Genomic DNA, 16,489 nt, shown 5'->3' with positions numbered 1-16,489 from the left:
TTGCTACAAAGGGCCATATTTCATTCTTTCTCATTGCCACGTAATGTCTTTATCCATTCATCAGTTGATGGACATTTAGGCTCTTTCCATAATTTGGCTATTGTTGAGAATGCTGCTATAAACATTGGGGTACAAGTGCCTCTATGCATCAATACTCCTAATTCCAGTTTTTAAAAAGAACTCCCTACCCCCAGTGTGGGACTAAAACTCGTGACCCCAAGATCAAGAGTCACACGCTCTACTGACTAAGCCAGCCAGATGCCTCCCCCTCCACTCCCCTGTATATTCACTGAATGCTATCTCATGGCAGGTGCTTCAGTTGGCACTGGAGATGGAGTGGTGAGTAAGATACAATCTGTGCCTCCAGGAAGTTCACAATTTACTGGGGGCAGATGGTCACATAAAACAATTACATTTTAGTGTGGAAACTCCCGTAATTTGAAAATGTCCTGCGAGAAGAGGACCACTGATTGTGAATTTGGAAGATGCATTTCCTATCTCAGAAGAATTCAAGGCAACACAGAGGATGGGAACTTAAGTTCTCTTGGGATGGGCTGGGGGAGGGATCTATCTCTAAGTCAGGTAGTATCTTCATGCTACAGTTTAGACATTGGGTCTCTGAGGGGTTAAAGAACTCTATCTCTCATCTATCTATCTATCTCTCATCTAACTCTTATCTATCTATCTATCTATCTATCTATCAATCATCTGTTTATCCGTCCATCCATCCACCCATCTGCCCACTTATTTTTAATAACCCTTTAGACATCACATAGATACCACCTGAAGAAACCTGATGTAAACTTACGAGTCTGGACTGATAGCAGTGCTTCCTTTCATAAATGGCTTCTTGGTAAAATACCCCAGCTAGGCTGAGAGTTTGGTGCTGGCCTCTTCTCTCTTTGTCTCTGAAGGCATAAACTCTATCAGTGATTTCCTTCTGGCTCATGGTGGTCCTTCACCAGCTGAGCCTACCCCACTTGCTAGAGGAAGGAAGCTTTGTGGCATGAGTGGATGTCATGTGACTCCTAATCTCAGAACCCCAGAACCTCACTGTATGAGGGGCTGTATTGATACACACAGATCTCAGCCACTTTGAACAAAGTCCAGCATGGATGAGGACAGTGTACAAATCAGTCAGTGCACAATCTTGCTGAAGTCCTGGGGTGTTGGAAGGCTGGAATTAGAGAAGGTTGTGTCAGAGCATGAGTAGACGCTGTGGGCAGAGGGTGTTTATACTTCTCTTGCCCCTGGGGGGGCATATGATAGGAGGTATCAGTGAAGAGAGGAATTGTGTGTGGGTTGAGCTGGACCTTTGGAAAGGGATGAGGTCACCAAGTGACCAAGTGTAGAAGGAGGGAAAGGAGGAGAAGCAGAAATAAGAATGCTGAGTGTCAAGAGGTATATTTTCTGAAGAGTCTGAAGGGTAAGTGGAGAGGTGAGAATCATGTTCTGCAAACCAAGGATGGAAAGGGGACAAGAGGAAGTGGTACAAAGAAAAACTGCAGGCAAAAGACAACTGAAATCATTCAAAGGCCATAGAGAGACCTTTAAAATAGAGACAGCAACACTGTCCTTACTGCCACCATCATCTGAGGGGACATTCATCTCCTAATAGGTGCCCCCTCCTCTGGTCTCCTCCCATTAGTCCAACCTCCATATACAAAGGGATTTTACTCTCCAGCCGATGAACATTCCTGAAGATTTCCCGTCGTCTGCAGGATAAACCCCCAAGTGCACAACAGTCCTTCAGGAACTAGTGCTAGACTCTGTCTCCAGTTTTATTTTTTATATTCTGCCCTTTACTCCAGCCACACGTGGGTGGATTTTCATGACTTTGTACACTCTTCTTTTTTGGACTGTTCTTTCCTTCTGTACATAACTAACTAAAGTCTACTCATCTTTCAATATCCAGCTCACAGATTGGCAAGGGATTAATACCTCATCCATGCACTTAATGAGTCTTTTGTATCATTTCAGATCACCCCACACAAATTACTGCCTCCTGTGGCAACTTCATGGCCCGCATACACAATGTGACTGAATTCATTTTCCTAGGACTTTCTCCCAGCCGGGAGGCGCAGAAAGTTTGTTTTGTGCTATTTCTGCTTTTGTACACAGCAGTTGTGCTGGGGAATTCCCTCATTGTGCTCACTGTCATGACCAGCAGAAGTCTTGGTTCTCCCATGTACTTCTTCCTCAGCTGCCTGTCCTTTGTGGAGATCTGCTACTCCTCTACTACGGCCCCCAAACTCATCTCAGATTTGCTGACTGAAAGAAAAGCAATAGCACTGTGGGGCTGCATGACACAGCTTTTCTTTATGCACTTCTTCGGTGGTGCTGAGATCTTCCTGCTCACTGTGATGGCCTATGACCGCTATGTGGCCATCTGTAGGCCCCTCAGCTACAGGACTATCATGAACCGGCAAGTGTGTGTTGTCCTGGTGGGAGTAGCATGGGTGGGGGGCTTTGTGCATTCCTTTGCCCAAATCCTCCTGCTCTTCCACTTGCCCTTCTGTGGCCCCAATGTGATTGACCACTATTTCTGTGACCTGCTTCCCCTGCTCAAACTTGCCTGCTCTGACACCTTCCTCGTCGGTCTGCTGATTGTTGCCAACGGGGGGACCTTGTCTGTGATCAGCTTTGGGATCATCTTAGCCTCCTATGTGGTCATTTTACTCCATCTGAGGACTCGAAGCTCTGAGGGGCGGAGTAAGGCCCTCTCCACCTGTGGGTCCCATATCACCGTGGTTACCTTATTCTTTGGGCCCTGCATCTTCATCTATATGAGGCCTTCCACCACCTTGTCTGGAGACAAGATGGTGGCCGTGTTCTACACCATCATCACGCCGCTCCTCAACCCTGTCATCTACTCCCTGAGAAATGCTCAAGTGAAGAAGGCCATGAAGAAACTGTGGATCAGGACAACGAAGCTAGATGAGAAATAGAGGCTGACTCTTGGTATTGATCCTTGGGTTTAGAATGATGCTGAGTCCAAACTGAAGGGGCAGAATGGGGTGAAGGAAAGGTCACAGCACTTGTTATTTCTGGAGTAATTGTAATGGTCTCATCTCCCAACACTGTATTCAAATGACCTGTGAGATAGTTCCTCTTATGGATATATCTATAACTTGATTGCCCATTTTCTGTTAGATGTTTAGATTGTTTCTAACTTTTTTATTGCTATAAATAACACTGTGTTAAGTATTCTTGAATGGAAATCTTTATACTTCTGAAATTCTGTTTGACTCACTTGCTATAATGAATTTACTGTGTTAAAAGGGATAATGACCTTGATGTATAGTGTTAAATTGATTCTTAGAAAGATTGTAGGGGCATCTGGGTGGCTCAGTTGGCTGAGTGCCCAACTCTTGATTTAAGCTCAGATCATGTTCTCACAGTTCGTGAGTCCCAGCCCTGCCTGGGGCTCTATGCAGTCAGTGCAGAGTCTGCTTGGGATTCTCTCTCTCTCTCTCTCTCTCTCTGCCCCCTATCCTGCTTGTGTGTGCTCTTTCTCACTCAAAATAAATAAACTTTAAAAGGGTTGTAATAACCTTTCTTGTGAAAGTACTCTTGACAAATTAAACACTGTCATTAAACATTTTCTTGATGGCAAACAAGATTTTACATAGTCTCAAAGTATCTCCCCATAAGATACTTATTAATTGCAAAAGACAAACATGACTCTACAGTCGAGAAAACTGGAAGACATTCCCTTAAACATTTACTCAAGTAAACATCATCAGTATTGAGACTGGAGAGGCACAGGATAACATTGCTGTGGTATTCTTGCCACAAATACACAATCTGAGTCTAACCATGACAAAATATCAGGCAAACCCCAACTGAAAAATATTCTGCAAAATTAACAGCCTGCATTCTTCAAAATATGAATAAGAGATTACAGAATTTTTCCAGATACAGACATAGGTAATTAGATGCAACCTGTGATCCTTGATTGGATTCTGTACTGGATGAAGGTCATTAGTGAGCACAAGCTGTGTTGAGGGGACGATAGAATTGTATCAGAGTTATTTCCTGATTCTGATAATTGTAGTGTGTTTATGTCAGAGAATGTCCTTGGATTGGGGAATTATTTAGTAAGGTATCTAAAGGTAAGTGGGCATTATGTCATCAACTTTGAAACATCTCAGAAAAATTTGTTTGCCTACCTGTGTATCTAGTGAGAGAATGAATGGTAAAGAAAATGTGGCAAAATGTTAATATTTGGGGGAATTTGGGTTAAGGGTATACAAGAGTTCTTTGTATTATTGCAACTTTTTTGTAAATCAAATTATTTTAAAATACAAAATTAAAATGCTTTGCAAATTAGATAGCTTATTATGTGTGTTTACGTGTGTGTGTGTGTGTGTGTGTGTGTGTAGGGACTTTTTAAATGATTTTTTTCAAAAGTTTATTTATTTTGAGAGAGAGAGAAAAAGAGAGAGTGCACAGGGGAAGGGCAGAGAGAGAGGGAGAGAGAGAATCTCAAGCACGCTCCACACTGTCAGCACAGAGCTCCCTTGGGGCTTGATCTCATGGAAACATGATTCTGACCTGAGCTGAAATCAAAAGTTGAACCCTTAACCACTTAACCGCTTAACCAGCTGAGCCACCCGGACACCCTTCCCTTAGCACTTTGAATATACCATTCCACTCTTCCCGGGCCTGGAAGGCTTCTGCTGAGAGAGTCAGTGATGGTCTTGGAGGTCTCTTGTGTGAGAGAATTTTTTTTCTCTTGCTGCTTTTAAAATTCTATCTTTGCTTTTAAACAGTTGCATTATAATGGTCTTGGGGAAGATCATTTTGCATTGAAAGTTTGGGGTGATCTATTAGTTTCATGAAGTTGGATGTCCAAACATCTCCCCGGATTTGGGAAGTATGCAGCCATTATTTCTTTAAATAAGATTTGTGCCCTCTTGTCTCCTTCTTGGACTGCAGTCATTCTAGACTGTTTCTTTTAATGATATCCCACTGCTCATACAGGCTTTCTACACCCTTTATTTATTTATTTTTTCTGTGTTCTCCTTTGGATAAATTCAGAAGTCCTTTTACTCATAGATTTCTTTCTTCTGATCAATCGATTCTGATGCCAGTGTTCTCTTGCATTTTTAACTCTTCACTTGGTTAGCTTGCCTGTGCTAATCATTTCACAATGTGTATTATATATCAGAACAGCATGTTGTACACCTTGAATACACACAATTTTTACTTGTCAACCCTACTTCAATAAAGCTGGAAAAATTAAACCAAATATTAGTTATCTGTATTACTATTCTAAGCAAATGATGTGTGCGTGTGTGTGTGCATGTGCATACCTGTGTGGTTGTGAGGCAAGGAGGTGTGATGTAAGGTAGGAAAGAAGTGCTCTCTCTGTACACCCTTTAGGCCAGCAGAAATGCACGCACAGGCCACTATTTATGTTTCTCCATTCTGTTCCACCAGCCTCTGGGACTCCCAGAAGTTCTTCACAGGTTCTGACTGTAAGCCAGATGTGAATGATATTGAGAGTTTTCAACATTATTTTCTTCAGAGGTTTTTTGGTTTTTCATTTTGTTTTGTTTTTGTTTTTGTTTTTTTTAGTGAGAGGTTGAGAAAAGCTGAGCCCATGACAGTAGCCAATGCCATTTAGTATGCAACTAATAAATTAGGAAGTTACTGATGTATATGCAAAAGGATTTAACATAGGTTTCTTTTTTAAAAATTAAAAAAAAATGTTTATTTATTTTGGAGACAGAGCATGAGTGGGGGAGGGGCAGAGAGAAAGAGGGAGACACAGAATCCGAAGCAGGCTCCAGGCTGTGAGCTGTCAGCACAGAGCCCGACGCGGGGCTCGAACCCACAAACCGTGAGATCATGACCTGAGCCCAAGTCGGTCGCTCAACGGACTGAGCCACCCAGATGCCCCTTTAACATAGGTTTCTTAAAACAGCGATAATTCGTGGAGCTTTAAAAAAAGGAGCTTGAGTTTTTGTGGTGTTTCAGGTGGATTATGGTTAGGAGGAAGAAACCGTATGTGTACCGCTGATTCATAATTTGTCCCAAGACAGAATTTGTTGGAGCAGCCTTACTACCCAGAGCAGAAACAGATGGGGCACATTTCCTACTTTGGTTTCCCACTACCTGTTCATTTCTTAATGGGGCACCAGTGGTTGGTGACATATTCTGTTTGGGCAGGAAACGTTATGTATAGACATTTGACCCAGATGGACAGTTTATTAGTTGTGTAATTTTGAACCATTCTCCTGATCTTTCTGAGCCTCAGTGACCTAATCTGTTGAATGACAATAGTAACTACTATAGTAGAGTGTTTCTTTGACTATCTGAGGTGTTAGAAAGAAAGAAAGGTTGAAAGACACAATACTGCCCAACACAAGTGTGATGTGTTGTTCCTAGCAGATTAGGCTTAACGGTTAGGGAGCTCTAGTCTTCCTGAAGCCCTTGAACATGAAAATCATATGCTGACAATTTGTGGTAAAACACTTAGGGCTTTAAGATTGAGCAGTTGGAAGACTCTTGTGCTAGGAGTCAGGAAGGAGCTGGGTTAGCCAGGCTACCAGTGCATGGGGCAACTGCACAATAATTTTTCCTCTTTGGCTGTCTTGCCACCTTTAAAGTGAATAATGTGGACAAGGTGATCTGCCGGGCCCTTCCATGTCTAGCATTCTCTGATCAGATGACGTGTTGGAGTATGTGTGGGAAGTGGTCCAGGTCCACTGGGTTAAAGTCTCCCTGGCATCATTGGTCCCATGAGGGGTGAGGTCAGAACAGGCCACCCAAGAGCTTCTTGAGAAAGTCTGTGGTGGGCTCAGAGGGCTATTGTTGATATTGAGTTCTTCTCTGCCACTTGCTTGAGGATGCACTTGCCACTTGCTAGAGGGGAACCTCTAGGGGGCAGGACAAGAGGGGGTTAATCATGTGGGGCAAGTAGACGTACCAACCTTATAATTGGATTAATTAGAGCTATGTTCCCTAACCTCTGAAGGAAGCAATTGGGACGTTGACTTTTGCTCTTCTCAGAAACTCCCCAGACAGGAGATGCTACAAAGTTCAGGGAATTCAATTCTCTGATGGAAGTCTACATCTCCTACACCTTAAGTGCTCCCAGCACACATTTTCCCCAAACCTCATTCTAGTGGATTTTAGGGTGGACTGGCCCTGTTCCATCCCACTGTAGCTGTTTTAGTGAGAAAGTTATCAAGTGCTGGAGGTGGTGGTGTTGATGGCACCTGGTGAGTCCATAGGGGAAGATCAGAATTTAGTGGTGCCTCTATGTGTGGAACAGATTCAGAACCAGCTCATTCACTGAACCCTTACCACAGATGGACAGACCCTCAGGCAGAGTCTTTCACACACACATCGGCACCATGCTGGTGTTACTCTGGCGTCCACACACTTTCACGTATGGGGAGGCTTTCTTAAATTTGCTCACTCAGCCGATGGGCAGACCTTGGACATCACCCTGTTAAAGTCTCTCCTGCCTGCTTAAATGACAGGGTGAAAACATAACTCTCTAGCATGGCTGAGAGCAGGTGTTATAGTGATTCTCACCAGAGCTGCTGGTAACATGGCCAACGTGGAATGGTTTGCCAAGCTAGTTTTTAATTCACTACTGACTCATGCATTTTTGAGAAATTCTTTTGAAAAATTCGAGGGGCCTGGCTAAGACATTCTCACATCTGGTCTTCTCTTGTAGAAATGAAGGCATTAGCCCATTTGAGCCTGGATGGAGATTAGGCTATACAGAAGCCCACCTTTTCCTGAGGACCATCTTGAGCCAAGATTTCCAAGTTTTAGATCAATGAGTGCTAATATACACCTTTTGTTTCTCTGATCAGTTTATCTATAGAGGTTGTTAGTGAAGCAAATCTGTTTTCCTTGGGTGTCTTATCGATATGAATGTCTTCTGACTACAAAAGATTGAGAAGATAAAATTAAGAATCAAGACAACAAACAGTATTCAAGGTGGGTTCATTCACTTAATCTCTGTGAGGCAGGCTTTGGAATTATTTTCAAAAAGAGACCTTATTTTTTATACTAGATATTGCTACATATCCTGTAGCCTCTGTGCTGTTACAGGACACCCACAGTGATCCCTTGGTTTTGAAATAGAGGTAGTAGCAGATCGAGGATTCAGGGATCAAATAAAAACTCATATTAACATCTGAGTTCCAAGCCCTGGACAAGGTGCAATATAGGCCATAAACCTATGGGTAATCTAATCCTTGGTGACAAAGTGCCGGAGCCAAGATCTCAAGTCACCGAGGCATGTCTGGCATGAGCTTCTTTCCCCGGCAGCCCAGTTTGGCCGACTCCGGAAACATCCTCTCCCCGCCTGGGCTTCTGAGCTCTGCTCAGGCTGTCTGCGCAGAAATCACATCCCAGGAAGATGGAGAGCTGAGTCGGACCACGTTATTGTTCATTTTCTCGCCGGTGTATCGTTTTAGATCTTGCTCCTCAGGTTTGCTCTGCTTGCGTTACGAACAGGAATCTCCTCTCTCTGCGTGACCCCCACTCCCATTCTGGAAGCCGGCCACGGGTGGGCAGCAGGGGAGGAGCTGGTGGGTGAGAGGAGAGTGATGCAGGTGTTGGGAGGAAGCCCTGGAGCCTGGTCTAGTCCAAGCTCCGCCCAAAGGGCCGTGTGATTCTGGGTCCAGATTCCTCTTCTGTGGAAGGAGGATTCCATGAGCTTCCTTCCGAATCAAACAGCTGATGGTGGCTCAGTGAGGGAGCTGGCAGGAGAGGCCCGACTTGACGCCTCTGGTGAGGGCTATTGTTGGAGGAAAAGTGGGAGAAAAGCATGCTGGAAAAGGCTGGTCAGAGCAATATTATTTGTCAGAATCCACAGAAGGAGGAGTTCCATGGCAGAAAGGTATAATGAGAACTCATGAAGTAAGACAGATTTATTGTGGTTTATTGTGAAGATTTGGAAAATGTTCACTGAAGTTGCTTATTGGGGCCACTGTGTTCAGGCTTCTAAGTGTGTCACTATTTAGGATTTCTGAACCACAAAACCTGGAAATGTGCAGTTACTTGCTGTTTGAGAAGAACACGTTTACCTTTTGGAGTCTCTTCCTTGGCCCTGCCAGTTAAAGAGTCAGAATTAAAGTCACCCCACAGGTGACACGTCACTGCACTGTGAATGGTTTACTGGTCTGATGACCTCTTTGTGAAATTGTCTCTCAGATGTTTTCCATTTCTGCTCAGAGTTTTGAAAATGTTAATTTCCTTCTCTCTTCCATTGTAAAGACTTAACATTTTTTTAACTTTTTAGAGAATAATTTGATGGTTATCTGGCTCTGTTACCTTCAACAACTTTGGAAAGAAAAACACAACTACTTTTTTGAAAATCTGAAATCTAACGCGGTCTCTGCCAATCCTCTGAGAGGAACTCTCTGATACCCGAACTTGGGAACAGTTGTAGAATCAGAGAACAATTACCTTCAGATCTAATTCAGAGATTATTTGCCCCGCAATAGAGCCATTTTTACCGTTGGGGTGAAGCACGCCCATCTATGGTTCTTGCTCTCTGCGTAAACATCTGAGTGTGAGTATTGGCACATGGCGGGTGGATCAGGAGGATACAGAGGAGCCTGTGGGGAAGAGAGGGAAGGGCACAACAGTGAGAGGATAGCTTATGCCTATTTTATTGATAAGGAAGCAGGCTCAGAGAGGTTGAGTCGCTTGTCCAAGGCCACACAGCTCTTATTTGAACTGAGGTCCGTACTTTGCAAAATGTAGCTGCTTCCACTCTCTTACTCCTGAAGAGTGACTTATGTTGATTGCCTACCAAGGCTGTCATATCTATCTTGCCTTACCCTATAACACGGAATGGATTTTCTACAGTAAGTGTCAGAGTTTCTCGGTTATTGCATATCTTGTGAAACGAACCGGGCTCCCTAGTGGGCATAACTTAGAAGCTAAGTTACAGGGGCGGGGAACAGAGTTGCCGAGCTTCAACCATTGCCCTTGGAGGTGGGTATGGAGTAGGGGAAATGTGAGAGTCCCCTGAGTTTGTTTAATTAATTAATTAATTAATTAATAGTGGTAAAACATAAAAATTTACCGCCTAAGCCACTTTTTAAGAATACAGTTCCATGGTATGAAAGCACATTCACATTGTTGTGCCTCCATTGGTCCAACCTGAAGCTCTGTACCCATTAACTCCACATCCCCTCGCCCTCCCCCTGGCGATCACCCTTCTACCTTCTGTGTCTCTGAACTTACTACCCTAGGGACCTCGTATAAGTGGACTCACACAGCATTTCTCTTTTTTTGTGGGAAAAGAAAAAGAAGCGTTACGCCTTTTTTGTGTCGGGTTTCGTATGCCACTTAGCACATTCGGTCCTGTTTCATTACGTGGGCCACTGTTTTGTAGGCTCGTTGTAAGATGCGTAAATCAGAACCCGGCCTGCTGCAAGTCTGCACAAGCAAAGGTGGGTGTCAGGGCCTGCCTTGTGAGGCGGGGGCCCTTCCCGTGTCCCCATCGCCCGCTGCACTGACGAGGTGACAAGCATACTCAGTTATATTCTGACACTCTTACGCTATCCTCGTTTGCTTTTGAACTTGAGAGCTCGTTCAACCCTCAAAACAGCACCGTGGAAAGAGAGTATTATTTCTGGTTTTCAGACGAACATTACAGGCTCAGAGGGCTTTTTGTATGTGTTTCATGTCAGCTAGTTAGCAGCTGTGTTAGGATAGTACTCCTCTGACTCCAAGCTCTGTGTTCCTGTCACCTGGTCACAATGCCACAGCTGCTGTCCCACACGTGGAGGGCTGGCCTGGAGGGCTTGTTTCTCCCTGCGGGAACGACCGCTTCAGAGGCCCTGACCATGGATCGTCTGTGTCCGATCCCCCTCTGTCAGTCTTCAGAGCTCTCTGCAGTGTGTCGGGCTCTTTCTAACATGCCTTCGCTTGGAGAGACAGTCCTGCTACCCACCTCAGCATCTTTCCCTGTGTGGACTCGCTGTGCTCTGAGACCCTGAGTTAGCAAGCTGGGATGATAGGCTGTTAGGAAGCGGGATTTAAGAGGCTTTTGAATCGTTTCTTGGCCAGCGGCCCCAGGACGATTGAGGCAGTCTGCACGTGACACCTTGCAGACACCTCCCTTCTTCATCTCTCCCTTCATGGTGGTTGAAGTTGGTGACTGTCCTTCCCCCTTTCGACTTCTTAAAAATGCCTCTTGGGGAGCCTGGTTAGTTCCCCAGGTTGTGGTATCATGGAGGTTGAGAAGGTCTACTGCTCCCTGCAAAAAATTGGTTCCACATGAGGGTGTTAAGACTCGAGACAAATCTGAAATGTAAATCCTACAACCAGTATAAAGCCCACTTCAGGAGCATGAGATGTAGTGGAAGCTTAGTCTTGAAGGAATCAGATCTCAGGTCAGATACGAGCTGTGAGGCCTTCAAGTAGTGACTGAATCTCTGAGGCTCAATGTTCTTAGATATGAAATATCTTCTCATTTTTGTTGTGAGGATTCACTAACTAACGTATGTGCCTGCTTTAGAGAAAAACACTTCCAGGCAGTGTTATTACAAAGTCCTATTTGGGGGTCGGTAGCAAACATTTGATGATGTTTTGTCCACTTAAGGAGAACATGTTTCGGAGAAGCCCAAAGAGGAGAATGACAATTGTCCTCAAGGCCTGAGGAGGATGTTTCTAATCGTTGAAGGAGAGTTCTTTGATTTCTTGACTCCAGTCTGCTAGGCTTTAAAACATGGCAACTACGAACAATGTGACTGAACTCATTCTCTTGGGGTTTTCCCCCAATCAGGATGTGCAGAAGACCATTTCTGTGATGTTTCTCCTCATGTACACGGCCATTGTGCTGGGTAACGGCCTCATTGTGGTGACAATCATGGGCAACAAAGGGCTCACCTCCCCCATGTATTTCTTCCTCGGCTACTTGTCCTTTGTGGAGATCTGTTACTGCTCTGTCACAGCCCCCAAGCTCATCCTTGACTCTTTTATTGAAAGGAAAATCATTTCCCTCAAAGGCTGCATCACACAGATCTTCTTCCTCCATTTCTTTGGTGGCACTGAGATCTTTCTCCTGACAGTGATGGCCTATGACCGCTATGTGGCCATCTGCAAGCCCCTGCACTATACTGTCATCATGAACCGGCGTGCTTGTGGCCTCCTGGTGGGGGCAGCATGGGGTGGGGGCTTGCTGCATTCTGTCGGGCAAACATTCCTTATTTCCCAGCTGCCCTTCTGTGGCCCCAAGGTCCTTGACCACTACTTCTGTGATGTCCAGCTGCCCTTCTGTGGCCCCAAGGTCCTTGACCACTACTTCTGTGATGTCCACCCTGTGCTGAAGCTGGCCTGCTCAGACACCTTCCTCATCGGTGTGCTAATCATCGCCAACGGTGGCTCCATTTCAGTGATCAGCTTCACGGTACTGCTTGCTTCCTACGTGGTCATCCTGCACGCCCTGAGCACCCAGACCTCAGAAGGTCGGCGCAAAGCTCTGTCCACCTGTGCTTCTCATGTTGCAGTTGTGGGCCTGTTCTTCATACCCTGTTCCTTTGTCTACATGAGGCCCTGTGTCACCCTCCCTGCAGACAAGATAGTCGCTGTGTTTTACACAGTGGTCACACCTCTCTTAAACCCCATCATTTACTCCTTCAGGAATGCTGAAGTGAAAAACGCCATGAGGAGACTGATAGGGAGGAAAGTGATCTGGAAAGAGAAATAGATGACTTAGTTAGGGAAAATAAAGAGGAGCAAGGGATGGGAAGTTGGGGCAGATCTCACTTTGCCTCTACCTTTAATTGATGGGCTAACCTTGGGCCTATCACCTTTTTCTTTAAATTTCAATTTCCTCATCCTTATGGGATTGGACAGGATTGAAGGAGGCTCTAGAATGAGGTCTAGCAGGGGTCTTCTAATGCTGCACTTCCACATTTCACAGTGACCTTGAGGCAGCTTGGCTGGTTTTGAGAGAATGAACCCTTCCAGAAAACCGGGGTGTTTCTGGGAATAATGAGGGGGTTGATGGAAGAGGAGGAAGGCTTCCTTGGGGATTAGTGGCCATGTGGCTTTTGTGTTGGCGGAGTCTGAACCTTTGGATTTGGGAAGGAGGAAGGTAGGCAGAGAAACAGAAGTCACTCAAGTGCTTAGAAATTCTGTTAACTCAATAAACTAAAATTTGCCCAGTGGGCTCTGGTCAGGCCAGCTGACCTAGAAGGGTCTAGTCCACAGAGCAGAAGGGATTTTGCCTCTTGCCAGCAGACTCATATGAACTCACATTAGCATTAGACTCATGTTGTCAAAGAATCAAGTGGAACCACAGGAGATTTTAAGTGACTTGAAAGCCCTAGACAGTGATACCTAATTGTAGGCACAAGCTTTATTTTTCACATATCAGTAACATTTTAGTGTCTAACATTCTTTTCTGTTTACACCTGTCCTTTTTTTTTCTTGTTTTCCCCCTTATACCTTGGCTGTTTGGGCTATTCATTTTCTCTGTCTTCAGCCTCTTGACTTCTTGCACTTCTCAGCCATTCCCACCAAGCACCCTGTTAACCTGCTCTCCTGTGCCGCCATATTGCCTTGTCATTCTCCATCCATGAGCCCCCACTCCTTCCCAGGCTCCATTCTGGGGCTGCCTGTGGATTAATGGTTTAAATGTCCTTGAGTCTTCACTGTTTGTCCTATATTTTAATCCTCTTGTTGTTGTTTTTTTTTTAATTTTTTTTTTTTAACGTTTATTTATTTTTGAGACAGAGAGAGACAGAGCATGAACAGGGGATGAGCAGACAGAGAGGGAGACACAGAATCTGAAACAGGCTCCAGGCTCTGAGCTGTCAACACAGAGCCCGACGCAGGGCTCGAACTCACGGACCGTGAGATCATGACCTGAGCCGAAGTCAGACGCTTAACCGACCAAGCCACCCAGGGGCCCCGATCCTCTTGTTTTTGAGTCAGACCATATGCCTGCAAACTGTAACCCCAACAGAGACCCTCATTCACAGTAGATGATTCTCCCCCACCTGAGTGCTTTCAGATTATCCACTTGGAAGTAATTCTCTTATTTTATCTTATTTTCCCTCAAAAATTTTCAGTGACTCCTCATTGTCTTCTGAGTCAACCATGAACTCCTTCTTGACACGCAGCACCTTCAAGGCATGGCCTTCTCTTAATGTTCTTTACTTATTTTCAGTGACACTTTGGTAGAGTTCATTGATTCCTGAACACTCATTGCCTTGTGCCTTCCACCTAAAATAGTTTTCATTTCTCTACCTGTTAACATCCCACCTACCTTCCAATACCCATCTAAAATGCTGCTTCCTTTAGGAAGCTTCCATGATGATCCTATTCAGATATGACCTTTGCCTTTTTTTTTTTTTTTTTTTGAGTCCCCACAGCACTCAGGTAGACAGAGTCCTTTAAAGCCTTTACTACTTGTATTTCAGTGCTTAATCCCCCTCACCCGACTGTCACTCTCTTGAGACTATGGCCTGAATTGTACTTACCTTTGAATCTTTTGTAAGTGACATGTAGCAAAACTCAACAAACATTTGGTCAATTACATTTCCGTAAGTCATTAGTGCTTCAGATGTAAAAATGGTTGTTATATTTCTCTTTCCAATTATTGAAGTGAGATAGCAATGTTCTATCACCGAAGACAAATAATGACTCTTGATATCATTTCTGAGAATAATATTTATAAATAAACAAGGAACATGTACGTATGTGTATATTTTACTATTAACCAAGAGATGTCATATATTTTATCTCATTTAATCTTAAAACACTCTGGTTAGGTGTGTATGACTCTCCTGTTTTACAGATGGAGAGACTGAATCTTGGGGAGATCAATATTTTGATCAAGGCCACACAGCCTGAGTTCAAACCCTGGTCTGCCTAATTTCGGAGCCTTTGCTCTCTGTGTACATTCCTCTGCCTCTCTTTAAAGACCACCAGAACAAAACTACATTCCAAGTCTCTGAATTCCAAATCTGAGGGCTGAAAACCTCCTTATTGTCAAGTATTTCCCCCTGGAATCCCTTCAGAGTAAATAAAAAGTGTTTTTAAAAACTATGCAGCATGAATTGCCTTGTGAGTGTTCACAGGTATTTCTGGGTCCACAGAAAACCAGTGCCTGAGATGCCAGATCTGGAAGCAGGAAGATATGATGCTTCAGTCAGTTAACGCTCCTCTTCTCTCTCATCAGGCCAAACTTAGGCATTGAGCTGCAAGAGTTACCTAATGCGTAGGGTCCAAACTCAATATGTTGGCCAAAGAGAGATTTTTTTTTCTAGTGATGTAATGCTAAAAATGGCATCGTTCTTGAGAACACCATACAGATTGGAGAATGAGAAATAGGAATCAAAAAAACTATAGGAATTGAGAACTCACAAATAAGTTTCCTAAAATTAAATCTCAGGAGAATGCTGCCCCATAGGTGACACAATGTTCACCTTGCAGTAGAAGAAACTGGAGGTCAAAGAGGGCTTTGGAAGACGAAAGCCCTTGATGTTTTGTCTACGTGAGTTGTCAACTATATTTCAGAGTCCAGAATTCTTCAGAGGTGAGTTCGGGATCTTCCTGTGCTGCTGTCTTGAACCGCCTCTCTGATTTTTAAATATTAAAACAACCTTGTTTTCCTAAGATAAACAAACCCCACTTGGTCATGATCTGTTATCCCTTGCATACATTCCTGCATTTCATTTAAATATGCTTTACTGAGGATTTTTTGCCTCTATGTTCATGAGTGATGTTTGTGATTTTCTTTTTTTAATTTTTTTTTTTGGCCTGGTTTTGGTGGTAGAGTTATGCTGGTCTCATAAATAACTTGGGAAGTTTTCTAATTTTGAAAACATTTCTGTAGATTTGTGTAAATTTCACAAATTTGTGAAAAAATTTGTGTAAATTTGTAAACATTTGTGTAAAACATTGTGTAAATTTGTGAAAACATTGTGTAAATTTTAAGTCATTTTAAGTGACTTAAAACACTTTTTTTAAAAGTGTTTGATGAAACTAATGAATTCATCTTGGCTTGGAACTTTTTTGGTGTGTGTAACGTATGTAAAGTGTGAATTCAATTTATTTAGCAGATATAGGGCTATTCAGATTTTCTGTTGATTTTGGGTCAGTTATATAAATTATATATATATATTAGGAATTTATACATTTAACTAAGTCATAGAATTTGATGACTTTAGATCAACAAATGACATTGCTTTAAAACTTAAGGTTATTCATAATATTCTATTACCGTTTGTTTTCAGCAAAATCTGTGTGCTAACCATTTTCTTCCCCAAATTAAAATTTTTTACTTTCTCTGTTTTTTGTTTGTTTTTTGTCTTTTTTTTTTTTTAAATTCTGCAGCCTATTTAGGGATTCATTAATTTTCTTGATATGTTCAAAGAATCATTGTCTGGCTCTTATCAAAAATTCTTCTGTTTTTTGTTTTCTATGTGGTTAATATCTGTTATATTTCTTCTTTCCTTCCACTTTGTATCTAAATTTGCTCATTTCTTTT

At 43.3% G+C, this 16,489-nt stretch overlaps 2 protein-coding genes across 2 annotated transcripts; both read left to right on the top strand.

Annotated features, from left to right (window-relative positions):
* The first annotated feature begins 2,018 nt into the window (after positions 1 to 2,018).
* On the top strand, positions 2,019 to 3,003 carry LOC109245254 (olfactory receptor 4X2-like). The gene has a single exon (XM_019412559.2). The coding sequence runs from the start codon at positions 2,019 to 2,021 to the stop codon at positions 2,946 to 2,948; it is 930 nt and encodes a 309-aa protein (XP_019268104.1). The 3' UTR covers positions 2,949 to 3,003.
* Positions 3,004 to 11,713: 8,710 nt separating this feature from the next.
* On the top strand, positions 11,714 to 12,697 carry LOC109245255 (olfactory receptor 4X1). The gene is made up of 2 exons (XM_053899214.1): positions 11,714 to 12,226; positions 12,278 to 12,697. Exons 1-2 carry the CDS (start codon positions 11,717 to 11,719, stop codon positions 12,695 to 12,697), a joined length of 930 nt encoding a protein of 309 aa, XP_053755189.1. The 5' UTR covers positions 11,714 to 11,716.
* Positions 12,698 to 16,489: the final 3,792 nt, after the last annotated feature.

The sequence above is a fragment of the Panthera pardus genome, unplaced genomic scaffold (assembly GCF_024362965.1).
Source record: "Panthera pardus isolate Hobbes unplaced genomic scaffold, ASM2436296v1 HiC_scaffold_12, whole genome shotgun sequence".
Taxonomy (NCBI): Eukaryota; Metazoa; Chordata; class Mammalia; order Carnivora; family Felidae; genus Panthera; species Panthera pardus.
The sequence above is the reverse complement of the archived record's forward strand: the minus strand, read 5'-3'. Positions and strand labels throughout refer to the sequence as shown.